A 17041-nucleotide genomic window follows, 5' to 3' on the forward strand; every position below is an offset into this window, starting at 1 on the left:
ACAGACTGCCAACAAACACATGAAAGGATGCTCAACATCACTAATCATTAGAGAAATGCAAATCAAAACCACAATGAGGTATCTCTATCACTTCACACTGGTCAGAATGGCCATCATGAAAAAGCTACAAACAATAAATGCTGGAGAGGGTGTGGAGAAAAGGGAACCCTCCTGCACTGTTGGTGGAAATGTAAATTGATACAGCCACTATGGAGAACAGTATGGAGGTTCCTTAAAAAACTAAAAATAGAACTACCGGGGCTCCCCTGGTGGTGCAGTGGTTGAGAGTCTGCCTGCTAATGCAGGGGACACGGGTTCGTGCCCCGGTCTGGGAAGATCCCACATGCCGCGGAGCGGCTGGACCCGTGAGTCATGGCCGCTGGGCCTGCGCGTCCGGAGCCAACGGGAGAGGCCACAACAGTGAGAGGCCCGCGTACCGCCAAAAAAAAAAAAAAAAAAAAAAAAAAATAGAACTACCATATGACCCAGCAATCCCACTACTGGGCATATACCCTGAGAAAACCGTAATTCAAAAGGAGACATGTACCACAATGTTCATTGCCACACTGTTTACAATAGCCAGGACATAGAAGCAATCCAAGTGTCCATTGACAGATGAATGGATAAAGAAGATGTGGCACATATATACAATGGAATATTACTCAGCCATAAAAAGAAACGAAATTGAGTTATTTGTAGTGAGGTGGATGGACCTAGAGTCTGTCGTACAGAGTGAAGTAAGTCAGAAGGAGAATAACAAATACCGTATGCTAACACATGTATATGGAATCTAAAAAAAAAAAAAAATGGTTCTGAAGAACCTAGGTACAGGACAGGAATAAAGACGCAGACATAGAAAATGGACTTGAGGACATGGGGAGGGGGAAGGGTAAGCTGAGAAGAAGTGAGAGAGAGGCATTGCCATATATACACTACCAAATGTAAAATAGCTAGCTAGTGGGAAGCAGCCACATGGCACAGGGAGATCAAAGCTTGGTGCTTTGTGACCACCTAGAAGGGTGGGGTAGGGAGGGTGGGAGGGAGACGCAAGAGCGAGGGGATATGAGAATATAGGTATATGTATATAGCTGATTCACTTTGTTATACAGCAGAAACTAACAACAATGTAAAGCAATTATACTTCAACAAAAATGTAAAAAAAAATTTTTTTTAATGCTTTGGTATTTACGTAAAAATAAAAGACACATTTTTCATTTTCACCAAGAACTTTATTAAACAACATATTCACCCTTTTGTTCCACTACCTCTACCATTTTTCAGACAACTTCATAATTTCATCTTCCCAAAACTTTTTATCTTTTTGAGTGAAGAACTGTTCCAGGTGCCGTTTACAGTCTTCCAGGGAATTGAAATTTTTTCCATTAAGAGAATTTTGTAAAGACCAAAGTAAATGGAAATCTGAAGGTGCAATGTCTGGGGAATACGGCAGGTGAATCAGAACTTCCCAGCTAAGCTGTAACAGTTTTTGCCTGGTCATCAAAGAAACATGCGGTCTTGTGTTATCCTAATGGAAGATTACGCATTTTCTGTTGACTAATTCTGGACACTTTTCGCCAAGTGCTGCTTTCAGTTGGTCTATCTGGGAGCATTACTTGTTGGAATTAATCGTTTGGTTTTCTGGAAGGAGCTCATAATAGACGACTCCCTTCCAATCCCACCATATACACAACATCACCTTCTTTGGATGAAGACCAGCCTTTGATGTGGTTGGTGGTGGTTCATTTCACTTGCCCCATGATCTCTTCCATTCCACATTACTGTACAGTATCCACTTTTCATTGCCCATCAAAATTTGTTTTAAAAAGGTAACATTTTCATTACGTTTCAGTAGAGAATCACATATGGTAAAGAAGGTTTTTTTGTTTAACTTATGTGGAACCCAAACATCAAAGTGATTAACAAACCAACCTGGTGCAAAGGATTTTCAATGCTTGATTTGGATATTTTGAGTATGTTGGCTATCTCCCTCGTGGTCTAACGTTGATTGTTCTCAATTAATGTCTCGATTTGATCGTTATCAAGTTCAGCTGGTCTACCCAACTGTGAAGCATTGTCCAGCGAGAAATCTCCAGCACGAAACTTCTCATACCACTTTTGACGTGTTAGATCAGTCACAGCACCTTCTCCATACACTGCACAAACCTTTTTTTGCGTTTTGGTTACGTTCTCACCTTTCTTGAAATAACAAAGCATAATATGCTGAAAATGTTGCTTTTTCTTCCATCTTCAATATTAAAATGGCTACACAAAAATTCACCAATTTTGGTAAGTCTTTTTTTTTTTTTTTTTTTTTTTTGCGGTACGCGGGACTCTCACTGTTGTGGCCTCTCCCCTTGCGGAGCACAGGCTCAGCGGCCATGGCTCACGGGCCCAGCCGCTCCGCTGCATGTGGGATCTTCCCAGACCGGGGCACGAACCCGTGTCCCCTGCATCGGCAGGCGGACTCTCAACCACTGCACCACCAGGGAAGTCCTGGTAAGTCTTTTTTTTAAGTGCACGTTGATGTGACAGCTGTCACATACAGTCTAACAAAATTGTTTCAAATGAAGTTAAAGTGCTACTAGAGCCATCTTATGGAAAATAACAAGCGAAGCTTTTAGCCAACCCAATAGAAGTTAGCTTCATTACTTAAGGGCTGTACCACAAAATACCACTGAGCATTGATAACAGCATTATAATTTCAGGTCAACAATATTTTAAATGAAACCTACTTAAGAAATTTTTATTTGTAGTCTACACCTTTCCAGTGCCATCCAAATGAGGATACAGTTTGTTTGTTTGTTTATTTATTGGCTGCATTGGGTTTTTGTTGCTGTGCGTGGGCTTTCTCTAGTTTGTGGTGAGTGGGGGCTACTCTTCATTGTGATGCATGTGCTTCTCATTGCGGTGGCTTCTCTTGTGGGGGAACCCCGGGCTCTAGGCATGCAGGCTTCGGTAATTGCAGCACTCAGGCTCAGTAGTTGCCGCATGCAGGCCCTAGAGTGCCTGGGCTTCAGTAGTTGTGGTGCACTGGCTCTAGGGCATGCGGGTTTCAGTAGTTGTGGTGCATGGGCTCAGTAGTTGTGGCTCGCGGGCTCTAGAGCACAGGCTCAGTAGTTGTGGCACGTGGGCTTAGTTGCTCCGCACCATGTGGGATCTTCCCAGACCAGGGATCATACCCGTGTCCCCCGCACCAGCAGGTGGGTTCTTAACCACTGCACCAACCAGGGAAGTCCCAAGGATACAATTTTTAAAAGAAAGATATAAATAATTTATAAGCTAAAGGAAATGAAGCAAAGAATTTATTTTCTATTCATAGTAGTATAAATAGGGATTTTCACTCATCCTTTGGAAATGATAGAAAATCAAGTGATAAGCATTTTACAACTAGAGATTTTATAACTAATTTCATTCCACTGAGGTGAATACATATTAGTTTTTCTCATTCAAGTATATGATATTTTAGTCATTCAGTAACTGTCACACTGGCCTGTGGGGCATTTTTTCCCTAACATATTCAGAGGTTAGATTCAGATTTCCCCAACTTAAAAATGTTGTTTTACATTTAAATTAATAAATATAGGCAAAAACAAAAGGGAATAATAACCTAGGCAAGTAAAGAGCAATATTTTTGATTTATTATTTTGTATATTAGTTTCCAAATTAGAAGCAAGGCAGAGTTCCACACTGTCACTGAAGGACTCAGAAAGTTCCCTCCACTACTAATTAAGCTGACAAATAAGAGAATCATTAAATTAGTTAATCATAAAATTATAAAACCACATGGATTAGTAACTTTTATGAATTAGTAACTTTTATGAATATTTTATGACTCTAACAGCCATCAGGACTAATTTGAAAGAGGATATGTTTAATGTCAGCTTCATTGTCCTTAAACCTTTAGTTCACAATTAGCACTAAATTTTAAACTGGAAATTAAGTTTCTATATGATCTGAAGAACGTCAGTTTTAAAAGGAAGTAAAAGAACTTACAGTAAAATCTTAGATTTTTGTGGCTTGGTTTTGTTAATTAAAAGCTCTATTCTCATAATCTCCCATAATTTCAAGTTTCAATATAATGCCCCTTGTTCACTAAAAGAAGTTATTTTAGGAGGCAGAGTCAAGATGGTGGTGTGGAAAGACTTGGAGTTAGCATCTCCCCACAACTAGGGTACCTGCTGGCCGCTGGTCAGGGACTCTGATGCCCAAAGAGACGGGAGGAACCCCAAAGTGAACCGGTAGGACGTAGGGGGACTGAGGGGGTTGGAGAAGTGGAGGCCAGACAGGATTGGCACCCCTGAGGCCAGGGAGATCAGGAGAGGCAGGCGGGGGTGGCGGGGACTCTCCAGGAAGAGCAGGAGAGGACTGGAGGGTGATCACCTGTCCCACTTGGGCCAGGGAGCCTGCTGAGCTCCAAAGCTGGTGCCCCTCCTTCAAAGCCCCATCCAGGCTGCGTGGGTCCTGGAGGCATAGGAGGGAGGCTGGGGAGATCAGGAGAGGCAGGCGGGAGGGGCCCTCTGGAAGAGGAGAAGAGGAGCAAAGGGCGATTGCCCCGCCCACTCGGGCTCGGGGAGCCTGCTAAGCTCCCAGGCCAATCCCATGCTCTCCAGAGTCCCCTCTATGTCGCAAGGGTCCTTGGGGACATAGGAAGGAGGCCAAGGGGAGAACAGGTGAGGCAGGAGGGAGGGGCCCTCCCAGACTGGAGGAGCAGTAGAGGAGAGGAGGACCTTTGACCCACCCACTCGAGCCCAGGAAGCCTGCTGGGCTCCCAGGTGAGATCCCCTGCCCTCTAAGACCAGGGGTGGGGGGCACGACTGGACCCCTTCTCTTCCTTGAGCCTAAGTCACAGCCCCCAGGGCCTTTTCCAGCCCTGTGGGTCCTGAGCATTGGCCCCGCCCACTACCCAAACCTTGCCCTTGCTTAGGCTCCGCCCTCCACAGCCAAGGCCTTCCCCCGCCCCCCCCCCCCCCCCAGTTTTCTTTTCCATCCTCCTCGTTTTTACTATTGTGGTACTGATATACCTTCCGGTTGTTGATTTATCTATTATAGTTGAAAACTTCCCTAACATGGGAAAGGAAATAGTCACCCAAGTCCAGGAAGCACAGAGACTCCCATACAGAATAAACCCTAGGAAAAATAAACCAAGACACATATTAATCAAACTAACAAAAATTAATTCAAAGAAAAAATATTAAAAGCAGCAAGGGAAAAACAAAAAATAACATACAAAGGAATCCCCATAAGGTTATCAGCTGATTTTTCAGTGGAAACACTGCAGCCCAGAAGGGAGTGGCAGGATATACATAAAGTGATGAAAGAGAAAAACCTACAACCAAGATTACTGTACCCAGCAAGGATCTCATTCAGATTCGATGGAGAAGTCAAAAACTTTTCAGACAAGCAAAAGCTAAGTGAATGCAACACCACCAAACCAGCTTTACAATAAATGCTAAAGAAACTTCTCTAAGCGGGAAACACGAGAAGAAAATGAGCCACAAAAACAAACCCAAAACAATTAAGAAAATGACAGTAGGAACATACATATCAATAATAACCTTGAATGTAAATGGATTAAATGCCCCAACCAAAAGATAGAGACTGGCTGAATGGATATAAAAACAAGACCCATATATATGCTGTCTACAAGAGACCCACTTCAGACCTAGGGACACATACAGACTGAAAGTGAAAGGATAGAAAAAGATATTCCATCCAAATGGAAGTTAAAAGAAAGCTGGAGTAGCAATAATTGTATAAAATAGACTTTAAAATAAAGACAGTTACAAGAGATAAGGAGGGACACTATATAATGATCAAAGGATCAATCTGAGAAGAAGATATAACAATTATAAATGTTTATGAACCCAACATAGGAGCACCTCAATACATAAGGCAAATGCTGACAACCATGAAAGGAGAAATTGACAGTAACACAATAAGAGTAGGGGACTTTAACAGCCCATTTACACCAATGGACAGATCATCCAAACTGGAAATAAATGAGGAAACACAAGCTTTAAATGACACAATAGACCAGATAGATCTAACTGATATTTATAGAACGTTCCACCCAAAAGTGGCAGAGTACACTGTGTTCTCAAGTGCACATGGAATATTCTCCAGGATAGATCACATCTTGGGTCACAAATCAAGCCTCAGAAAATTTAAGAAAATTGAAATCATATCAAGCATCTTTTCTGACCACAGTGCTATGAGACTGGAAATCAGTTACAGGGAAAAAACTGTAAAAAACACAAATTCATGGAGGCTAACCAGTGTACTACTAAATAACCAAGACATCGCTGAAGAAATCAAAGAAGAAATTTTAAAAATACATAGAAACAAATGACAATAAAAACACAATGAGGCGACCACAACGCTATGAGACTCGATATCAATCACAGGAGAAGATCTGTAAAAAATACAAACACATGGAGGCTAAACAATACACTACTTAATAACGAAGTGATCACTGAAGAAATCAAAGGGGAAATCAAAAAATACCTAGAAACAAATGACAATGGAGACACGACGACTCAAAATCTATGGGATGCAGCAAAAGCAGTTCTAAGAGGGAAGTTTATAGCAATACAATCTTACCTTAAGAAACAGGAAACATCTCGAATAAACAACCTAACCTTGCACCTAAAGCAATTAGAGAAAGAAGAACAAAAAAACCCCAAAGTTAGCAGGAGGAAAGAAATCATAAAAATCAGATCAGAAATAAATGAAAAAGAAATGAAGGAAACGATAGCAAAGATCAATAAAACTAAAAGCTGGTTCTTTGAAAGGATAAACAAAATTGATAAACCATTAGCCAGACTCATCAAGAAAAAAAGGGAGAAGACTCAAATCAATAGAATTAGAAATGAAAAAGGAGAAGTAACAACTGACACTGCAGAAATACAAAAGATCATGAGAGATTACTACAAGCAACTCTAAGCCAATAAAATGGACAACGTGGAAGAAATGGACAAATTCTTAGAAAGGCACAACCTGCCAAGACTGAATCAGGAAGAAATAGAAAATATGAACAGACCAATCACAAGCACTGAAATTGAAACTGTGATTAAAAATCTTCCAACAAGCAAAAGCCCAGGACCAGATGGCTTCACAGGCGAATTCTATCAAACATTTAGAGAAGAGTTAACACCTATCCTTCTCAGACTCTTCCAAAATATAGCAGAGGGAGGAACACTCCCAAACTCATTCTACGAGGCCACCATCACCCTGATACCAAAACCAGACAAGGATGTCACAAAGAAAGAAAACTACAGGCCAATATCACTGATGAACATAGATGCAAAGATCCTCAACAAAATACTAGCAAACAGAATCCAACAGCACATTAAACGGATCATACACCATGATCAAGTGGGGTTTATTCCAGGAATGCAAGGATTCTTCAATATACGCAAATCAATCAACGTGATACACCATATTAATAAATTGAAGGAGAAAAACCATATGATCATCTCAATAGATGCAGAGAAAGCTTTTGACAAAATTCAACACCCATTTATGATAAAAACCCTGCAGAAAGTAGGCATAGAGGGAACTTTCCTCAACATAATAAAGGCCATATATAACAAACCCACAGCCAACATCGTCCTCAATGGTGAAAAACTGAAAGCATTTCCACTAAGATCAGGAACAAGACAAGGTTGCCCACTCTCACCACTCTTATTCAACATAGTTTTGGAAGTTTTAGCCACAGCAATCAGAGAAGAAAAGGAAATAAAAGGAATCCAAATCGGAAAAGAAGAAGTAAAGCTGTCACTGTTTGCAGATGACATGATACTATACATACAGAATCCTAAAGATGCTACCAGAAAACTACTAGAGCTAATCAATGAATTTGGTAAAGTAGCAGGATACAAAATTAATGCACAGAAATCTCTGGCATTCCTATACACTAAGGATGAAAAATCTGAAAGTGAAATCAAGAAAACACTCCCATTTACCATTGCAACAAAAAGAATAAAATACCTAGGAATAAACCTACCTAAGGAGACAAAAGACCTGTATGCAGAAAATTATAAGACACTGATGAAAGAAATTAAAAATGATACAAATAGATGGAGAGATATACCATGTTCTTGGATTGGAAGAATCAACATTGTGAAAATGACTCTACTACCCAAAGCAATCTACAGATTCAATGCAATCCCTATGAAACTACCACTGGCATTTTTCACAGAACTAGAACAAAAAATCTCACAATTTCTATGGAAACACAAAAGACCCCGAATAGCCAAAGCAATCTTGAGAACGAAAAATGGAGCTGGAGGAATCAGGCTTCCTGACTTCAGACTATACTACAAAGCTACAGTAATCAAGACAGTATGGTACTGGCACAAAAACAGAAATATAGATCAATGGAACAGGATAGAAAGCCCAGAGATAAACCCACGCACATATGGTCACCTTATCTTTGACAAAGGAGGCAGAAATGTACAGTGGAGAAAGGACAGCCTATTCAATAAGTGGTGCTGGGAAAACTGGACAGCTACATGTAAAAGTATGAGATTAGATCACTCCCTAACACCATACACAAAAATAAGCTCAAAATGGATTAAAGACCTAAATGTAAGGCCAGAAACTATCAAACTCTTAGAGGAAAACATAGGCAGAACACTCTATGACATAAATCACAGCAAGATCCTTTTTGACCCACCTCCTAGAGAAATGGAAATAAAAACAAAAGTAAACAAATGGGACCTAATGAAACTTCAAAGCTTTTGCGCAGCAAAGGAAACCATAAAGAAGACCAAAAGACAACCCTCAGAATGGGAGAAAATATTTGCAAATGAAGCAACTGACAAAGGATTAATCTCCAAAATTTATAAGCAGCTCATGCAGCTTAATAACAAAAGAACAAACAACCCAATCCAAAAATGGGCAGAAGACCTAAATAGACATTTCTCCAAAGAAGATATACAGAGTGCCAACAAACACATGAAAGAATGCTCAACATCACTAATCATTAGAGAAATGCAAATCAAAACTACAATGAGATATCATCTCACACCAGTCAGAATGGCCATCATCAAAAAATCTAGAAACAATAAATGCTGGAGAGGGTGTGGAGAAAAGGGAACCCTCTTACACTGTTGGTGGGAATGTAAATTGATACAGCCACTGTGGAGAACAGTATGGAGGTTCCTTAAAAAGCTACAAATAGAACTACCATATGACCCAGCAATCCCACTACTGGGCATATACCCTGAGAAAACCATAATTCAAAAAGAGTCATGTACCAAAATGTTCATTGCAGCTCTATTTACAATAGCCCAGAGATGGAAACAACCTAAGTGTCCATCATCGGATGAATGGATAAAGATGTGGCACATATATACAATGGAATATTACTCAGCCATAAAAAGAGACGAAATTGAGCTATTTGTAATGAGGTGGATAGACCTAGAGTCTGTCATACAGAGTGAAGTAAGTCAGAAAGAGAGAGACAAATACCATATGCTAACACATATATATGGAATTTAAGAAAAAAAAAATGTCATGAAAAACCTAGGGGTGAAACAGGAATAAAGACACAGACTTACTAGAGAATGGACTTGAGGCTATGGGGAGGGGGAAGGGTAAACGGTGACAAAGCAATAAAGAGGCATGGACATGTATACACTACCAAACGTAAGGTAGATAGCTAGTGGGAAGCAGCCGCATAGCACAGGGAGATCAGCTCGGTGCTTTGTGACCGCCTGGAGGGGTGGGATAGGGAGGGTGGGAGGGAGGGTGACGCAAGCAGGAAGAGATATGGGAACATATGTATATATATAACTGATTCATTTTGTTGTGAAGCTGAAACTAACATACCATTGTAAAGCAATTATGCTCCAATAAAGATGTTTAAAAAAAAAAAAAATTAGCATAAATGATGATAAGGCATAAAATAAAAACTAAACACCTAACTGAATAAAAGGTTACTTGTTGGTAAAAAAAAAAAAAAAAGAATGAAGTACTGATACATGCTACAACATGGACGGAAAAAAAAAAAAAAAAAAAAAAAAAAAACACAATGAGGCCCGGGATGGCGGCGTCAAGTGCGGCAGGCACTGGAGGTGGTGGCGGAGAGGCAGGTGGCAGGGGCGAGCCCGGCGGAGCGGAGGTCCGCCCCGCGTCAGGGCGAGACGGTCATCCCGGAAGGCCAAGCCCAGTTTTCATCCTTCTGTAAGCTGTCACCATGACCCTGACAAAAGGTTCCTTCACCTACTCCAGTGGGGAGGAATATCGTGGCGAGTGGAAGGAGGGCCGCAGACATGGTTTTGGTCAGCTGATGTTTGCAGATGGTGGCGCGTACCTGGGCCATTTTGAGAATGGGCTCTTTAATGGCTTCGGGGTACTAACCTTCTCAGATGGCTCGAGGTATGAGGGGGAGTTTGCCCAGGGCAAGTTCAACGGCGTGGGAGTCTTCATTCGACATGACAACATGACCTTTGAGGGGGAATTTAAAAACGGCAGAGTGGATGGTTTGGGCCTGCTGACTTTCCCCGATGGTTCTCACGGAATACCCCGCAACGAAGGTCTGTTCGAGAACAACAAGCTTTTGCGGCGCGAGAAGTGCTCGGCGGTGGTTCAGCGGGCCCAGAGCACCTCCAAGTCAGCCCGGAGCCTCACCGCCTGACGTGGCGCTGCGCCCAGCTGACAGCAACGCCCCACCACCCGCTGGGGGTGAACAAAAGAATCCGATGTGAGAGGAGATGAGAATGACCATGGAGCAGAAGTCCCGGGAGGGGCCCCGTCACCTGCCAGGCAGGGCTTCGGTTACAGAAGGTCTGAGGCTCGGGCCGCTGGCCTTGCAGCAGTGGTACCCGGTGTGCCCTGCCCTTCTCTTGCTCGTTGGTACTCTCTGTCCCTAACACCGTGGGTCACCCGGTGCAGACCTGCTACTTCATTTTCTGCCAAGTGATACAGAGTCTCTTCCTTCCACCTCTATTTGGGGCAGATGATCCCAGCCCCAGATTAGGGCCAGTGCTCTGTGCTGCCCTGGAGAAATAAGGAAAACGATAGGAGTGGCTTAGACAGTACAGCGGTCCTGAGAAAGTCAAGGCCAGAGCTTTTCTGTATGTTACCCCTGCATTCGCTTCTGGTTGGCATCATGGCCCCAGGCCTTCCACTTTGTCTGACCAGACTGGTCCTCGTGTCTGCTTATTGCCCCTGTGAAGGGTTCAGTGAATGCTATTTCCCTCTCCCTTGACTTTACAAACAGATAATTTGTGTTCCTCTCTCCTTCCTTAGACATGGGAAAGGATCCCTTTAGTCAGAAAGAAACCGATATAAAGTCATCTTATAACTTGTATTTATAACTAACTCCAGGGCAAGGGTAGATATCTGTGGGTCCCATCAGGCCCTGTCATGTAGTGAACTAAATCCTTAAGATGGCTTGGGCTGACACAGCTTCTTCCCAGTGGACCAGGTCAGACCCACCTCAACCCCTTGGGGTTCAGGTAGAATTGGACCCATCTTGGGATGGCAGTGAACTAAAAGAGCATTTGGTTCACTGTAACTCTTGCACCATGAGCCTTGGCCATCAGGCCTAGGGATCAGATCTTGATCGACTGGATCCCTGCACAGTTCATCACAGAGGCCTCCAGTTACCCTGTGACCCAAACATGCCCCCCCCAGCTCCTTATCCTCACACTGAATGTCTCCTCAACAGCAGATTGTGGTGGAAATTAGAGCCGTGTGCCTCTATTTATTCTCTGAATTGTACTGTAGAAACAAGTGTTTATGAGGACTAAACAATCAACAGAACTGCCAAAAAAAAAAAAAAAACACAATGACCCAGGGCTTCCCTGGTGGCTCAGTGGTTAAGAATCTGCCTACCAATGCAGGGGACACAGGTTCAAGCCCTGGTCTGGGAAGTTCCCACATGCTGCAGAGCAACGAAGCCTGTGTGCTACAACTACTGAGCCTGCGCTCTAGAGCCCGTGAGCCACAACTACGGAAGCCCACGTGCCTAGAGCCCATGCTCCGCCACAAGAAAAGCCACCACAAAGAGGAGCCCGTGGACTGCAACAAAGAGTAGCCCCCGCTCACTTCAACTACAGAAAGCCCACATGCAGCAACGAAGACCCAATGCAGCCAAAAATAAATAAATAAAATAAATGAATAAATTTAAAGAGAAAAAAAAAAGCATAATGACCCAAAACCTATGGGATGCATCAAAAGCAGTTCTAAGAGGGAAGTTTATAGCAATACAATCTCACCTCAGGAAACAAAAAAATCTCAATCTAACCCTACACTTAAAACAACTAGAGAAAGAAGAACAAAGAAAGCCCAAAGGCAGTAGAAGGAAAGAAATCTTAAAGATCAGAGCAGAAATAAATGAAATAGAAACAAAGAAAACAGCAAAGTTCAATAAAACGAAAAGCTGGTTCTTTGACAAGTTAAACAAAATTGATAAACCCTTAGCCAGACTCATCAAGAAAAAAAGGGAGAGGATGCAAATCAATAAAATCAGAAATGAAAAAGGAGAAATCACAACTCACAGTGTAGAAATACAAAGGATTATAAGAGACTTCTACAAACAGCTATATGCCAATGAAATGGACAACCACGAAGAAATGGACAAATTCTTGGAAAGGTACAATTTTCCAAGACTGAACCAGGAAGAATTAGAAAATATAAACAGACCTATCACAAGTAATGAAATTGAAACTGTAATTAAAAATCTTCCCTCAAACAGAAGTCCAGGACCAGATGGCTTCACAGGAGAATTCTATGAAACATTTAGAGAAGAGGTAACACCCATCCTTCTCAAACTCTTCCAAAAAATTGCAGAAGAAGGAACACTCCCAAACTCATTCTATGAGGCCACCATCACCCTCATACCAAAACCAGACAAAGATACTACAAAAAAAAGAAAATTACAGAACAATATCACTGATGAATATAGATGCAGAAATCCTGAACAAAATACTAGCAAACAGAATCCAACAACACATTAAAGGGATCATACACCATGATCAAGTGGGATTTATCCCAGTGATGCAAGAATTCTTCAATATACACAAATCAATCAATGTGATATACCATATTAACAAATTGAAGAATAAAAACCACATGATCATCTCAATAGATGCAGAAAAAGCTTTTGACAAAATTCAATACCCATTTATGATAAAAAACTCTCCAGAAAGTGGGCATAGAGGGAACCTACCTCAACATAATAAAGGCCATATATGACAGACCCACAGCAAACATCATTCTCAATGGTGAAAAACTGAAAGCATTTCTCTAAGCTCAGGAACAAGACAAGGATGTCCACTCTTACCACTATTATTGAACGTAGTTTGGGAAGTCCTAGCCATGGCAATCAGAGAAGAAAAAGAAATACAAATTGGAAAAGAAGTAAAACTGCCACTGTTTGCAGATGACATGATACTATACACAGAGAATCCTAAAGATGTCAACAGAAAACTACTAGAGCTAATCAATGAATTTGGTAAAGTTGCAGGATATAAAATTAATGCACAGAAATCTCTTGCATTCCTATACACTAATGATGAAAAATCTGAAAGAGAAATTAAGGAAATACTCCCATTTACCAATGCAACAAAAAGAATAAAATACCTAGGAATAAATCTACCTAAGGAGGTAAAAGACTTGTACTCAGAAAACTATAAGACACTGATGAAAGAAATCAAAGATGACACAAACAGATGGAGAGATATACCATGTTCTTCGATTGGAAGAATCAATATTGTGAAAATGACTATACTACCCAAAGCAATCTACAGATTCAATGCAATCCCTTTCAAACTACCAATGGCATTCTTTACAGAATTAGAATTAGAATTAGAAAAAAAAAATTACAATTCATATGGAAACACAAAAGTCCCCGAATAGCCAAAGCAATCTTGAGAAAGAAAAATGGAGTTGGAGGAATCAGACTCCCCAACCTCAAACTATACCACGAAGGTACAGTAATCAAGACAGTATGTTACTGGCACAAAAACAGAAATATAGATCAATGGTACAGGATAGAATGCCCAGAGATAAACCCACGCACTTATGGGCACCTAATTTATGACAAAGGAGGCAAGAACATACAATGGAGAAAAGACAGCCTCTTCAATAAGTCGTGCTGGGAAAACTGCACAGCTACATGTAAAAGAATGAAATTACAACAATGCCTAACACCATACAGAAAAATAAACCACAAATGGATTAAAGACTTAAATGTAAGACCAGACGCTATAAAACTCTTAGAGGAAAACATAGGAAGAACACTCTTTGATATAAATTACAGCAAGATCTTTTTTGACCCACCTCCTAGAGTAACAAATAAAAATAAACAAATGGGACTTCATTAAACTTAAAAGCTTTTGCACAGCAAAGGAAACCATAAACAAGACAAAAAGACAACCCTTAGAATGGGAGAAAATATTTGCAAATGAAACAACAGACAAAGCATTAATCTCCAAAATATACAAACAGCTCATGGAGCTCAATATCAAAAAAACAAACCATACAGTTAAAAAATGGGCAGAAGACCTAAATAGACATTTCACCAAGGAAGACATACAGATGGCCAAGAAGCACATGAAAAGATGCTCAACATCACTAATTATTAGAGAAGTGCAAATCAAAACTGCAATGAGATATCACCTCACACCAGTCAGAGTGGCCATTATCAAAAATCTAGAAACAATAAATGCTGGAAAGGGTGTGGTGAAAAGGGAACCCTCTTGCACTGTTGGTGAGAATGTAAATTGATGCAACCACTATGGAAAACAGTGTGGCGTTTCCTTAAAATCTAAGAATAGAACTACCGTATGACCCAGCAATCCCAGTACTGGGCATATACCCTGTGAAAACCATAATCCAAAGAGAGACATGTACCACAATGTTCATTGCAGCACTATTTACAATAACCAGGACATGGAAACAACCTAAGTGTCCATCGACAGATGAATGGATAAAGAAGATGCGGCACATGTACACAATGGAATATTACTCAGCCATTCAAATAAATGAAATTGAGTTATTTGTAGTGAGGTGGATAGTCTGTCATACAGAGTGAAGTAAGTCAGAAAGGGAAAAATAAATACCGTATGCTAACACATATATATGGAATCTAAAAAAACGTAGAATGGTACTGATAAACCTAGTTACAGGGCAGGAGTAAAGAGATAGACATAGAAAATGGACTTGAGGACATGGGGTATGAGGGTGAAGCTGGGGTGAAGTGAGAGTAGCATCGACATATATACACTACTGAATGTAAAATAGTTGGCTGGTGGGAAGCAGCCGCATAGCACAGGGAAATCGGCTCAGTGCTTTGTGATGACCTAGAGGGATGGGATAGGGAGGGTGGGAGGGAGGCTCAAGAGGGAGGGGATATGGGGACATGTGTATGCATATGGCTGACTCGCTTTGTTGTGCAACAGAAACTAGCACAGTATTGTGAAGCAATTATACTCCAATAAAGATCTGTTAAAAGAAAAAGAAAGAAAGTAAAATTTCACATGTACATATTACCAGCTGAAAAATAAATGAGCACTTATTTAAAAAGAAACAAAAAAAGAAGTTATTTTACAATTTCCAGGTTCAAAGATTTAGTAATGCCCTGCTTTGGTGCTCAGTATCATTTGTTCATGGGAATAAGCTCTATTTTTAAATATAATCACTGTGGCTGCCTATTTAATTCATCTATTTTTTGTTGAGTTTTAAGACATGGGGGTACACAATCATTATCCATTAATCCTATCTACTCACTTTCTTGTACGTGTCAACAACATATGGAGCACTGAGAGGTTGCAAGTGGTAATTGTAACTCTTTAAAAAATGTTACCAACACAGATAATTCAGTAAATTGTGATTTTGACCCAACAATATAAATAAGTGAAACATTTATTCAAAGTATTTTAGTCACTGTGACTCACTGGGGAATCAGGCCATTTATGAATTACTGTTACCAAATGTGACACTCTTGGAGAAGGCTAGAAAATTTTCCATGATGCCAAGGCAAATGATTCAAAAAGGTGGTATTTAATTTTACATATAATTGACATTTTTATCCCTAACCTACTCCAATGCAATATTTGCACTCTATGTTCAATGTAACTCTAATATCCTCTTTACTCGGTGGAATTGGCATTCTCACATGAATTAAAAGTGCCGGATTCTGAATAGCTCTCATTGAATGTTGACATCACAGATGTCATTTACAAGAGTGAACAATTCTCCAGTAACAAGGTGAATTTGTATTCTGTTTTGGTTCAATTAAGCATTTGTTAAGTACCAAGAAGTGTTAAATGATATCATGTACATTATATCATTTACTCAAGTATAATCAATAATCCCTACCCTAAAAAATTAGCTTTCATTTACAAGAGTGAACGAGTCTCAAAATAGCAAAGCATTTTCCATTTTTACTTGTACTCTAAGATGTTTTAAAACTTTTCATAAGAAAGAGGGTCCCGAGTGACAGAGTTTTATCTCTTTCTGCATTTGGTGTAGAAGTGTTATTTTCTTTCTGATGTTCAGTGTCTTTAGGTGAACCTTTTACCTACCAGGCTCAGGCATGGACTTAGGCAGATCCCAAATGACCATCACAACCTGAGCTCCCAAAGGGGCAAGGCCTGTCGCCACCCTATCTTTGTTTCCCGCCTCTCTCCTTCTGCTATGTTCCTTTCCACTCTCTCTGTAACCTGTGATTTATTCGCTCGCCTCATGTACCTTAATCATTTTCAGAGTAGCTAGATTAGTTTACTATGTCTGCCATAATAAAGTGCCACAGACTGGGTGGCTTAGACAACATAACTTTATTTCCTCACATTTCTGGAGGCTAGAAGTCTAAGATGAAGGTGTCGGCAGTCTTGGTTTCTTCTGAGGCCTTCGTTCCTTGGTTGGTAGATGGCTGTCTTCTCCCTGTTTTCACATAGTCTTTCTTCTGTGTGTTTTTGTGTCCTAATCTCCTCTTCTTACAAGAATACCAGTCATATTGGATTAGGATCCACCCTAACAACCCCAGCTTAATTTAATCACCAGTTTAAAGATCCTTCTCCAAATACAG

The 17041-nt window shown here is 40.7% G+C and overlaps 2 protein-coding genes across 5 annotated transcripts in view; both read left to right on the forward strand.

The window, feature by feature from the left end:
- The window catches only part of NME7 (NME/NM23 family member 7), a 268015-nt gene that overhangs the window by 232272 nt on the left and 18702 nt on the right, over positions 1–17041 (forward strand). The window lies entirely within an intron of this gene.
- LOC125965633 (MORN repeat-containing protein 4-like) lies at positions 10048–11243 on the forward strand. The gene has a single exon (XM_049716157.1). The coding sequence runs from the start codon at positions 10202–10204 to the stop codon at positions 10640–10642; it is 441 nt and encodes a 146-aa protein (XP_049572114.1). The 5' UTR covers positions 10048–10201; the 3' UTR covers positions 10643–11243.

Source organism: Orcinus orca, chromosome 1, assembly GCF_937001465.1.
Source record: "Orcinus orca chromosome 1, mOrcOrc1.1, whole genome shotgun sequence".
Lineage (NCBI taxonomy): Eukaryota > Metazoa > Chordata > Mammalia > Artiodactyla > Delphinidae > Orcinus > Orcinus orca.

Bases quoted from the DNA above. Each gene is read 5' to 3' on its own strand.
- LOC125965633 (XM_049716157.1), top strand. From the start codon at position 10,202: ATGACCCTGACAAAAGGTTCCTTCACCTACTCCAGTGGGGAGGAATAT.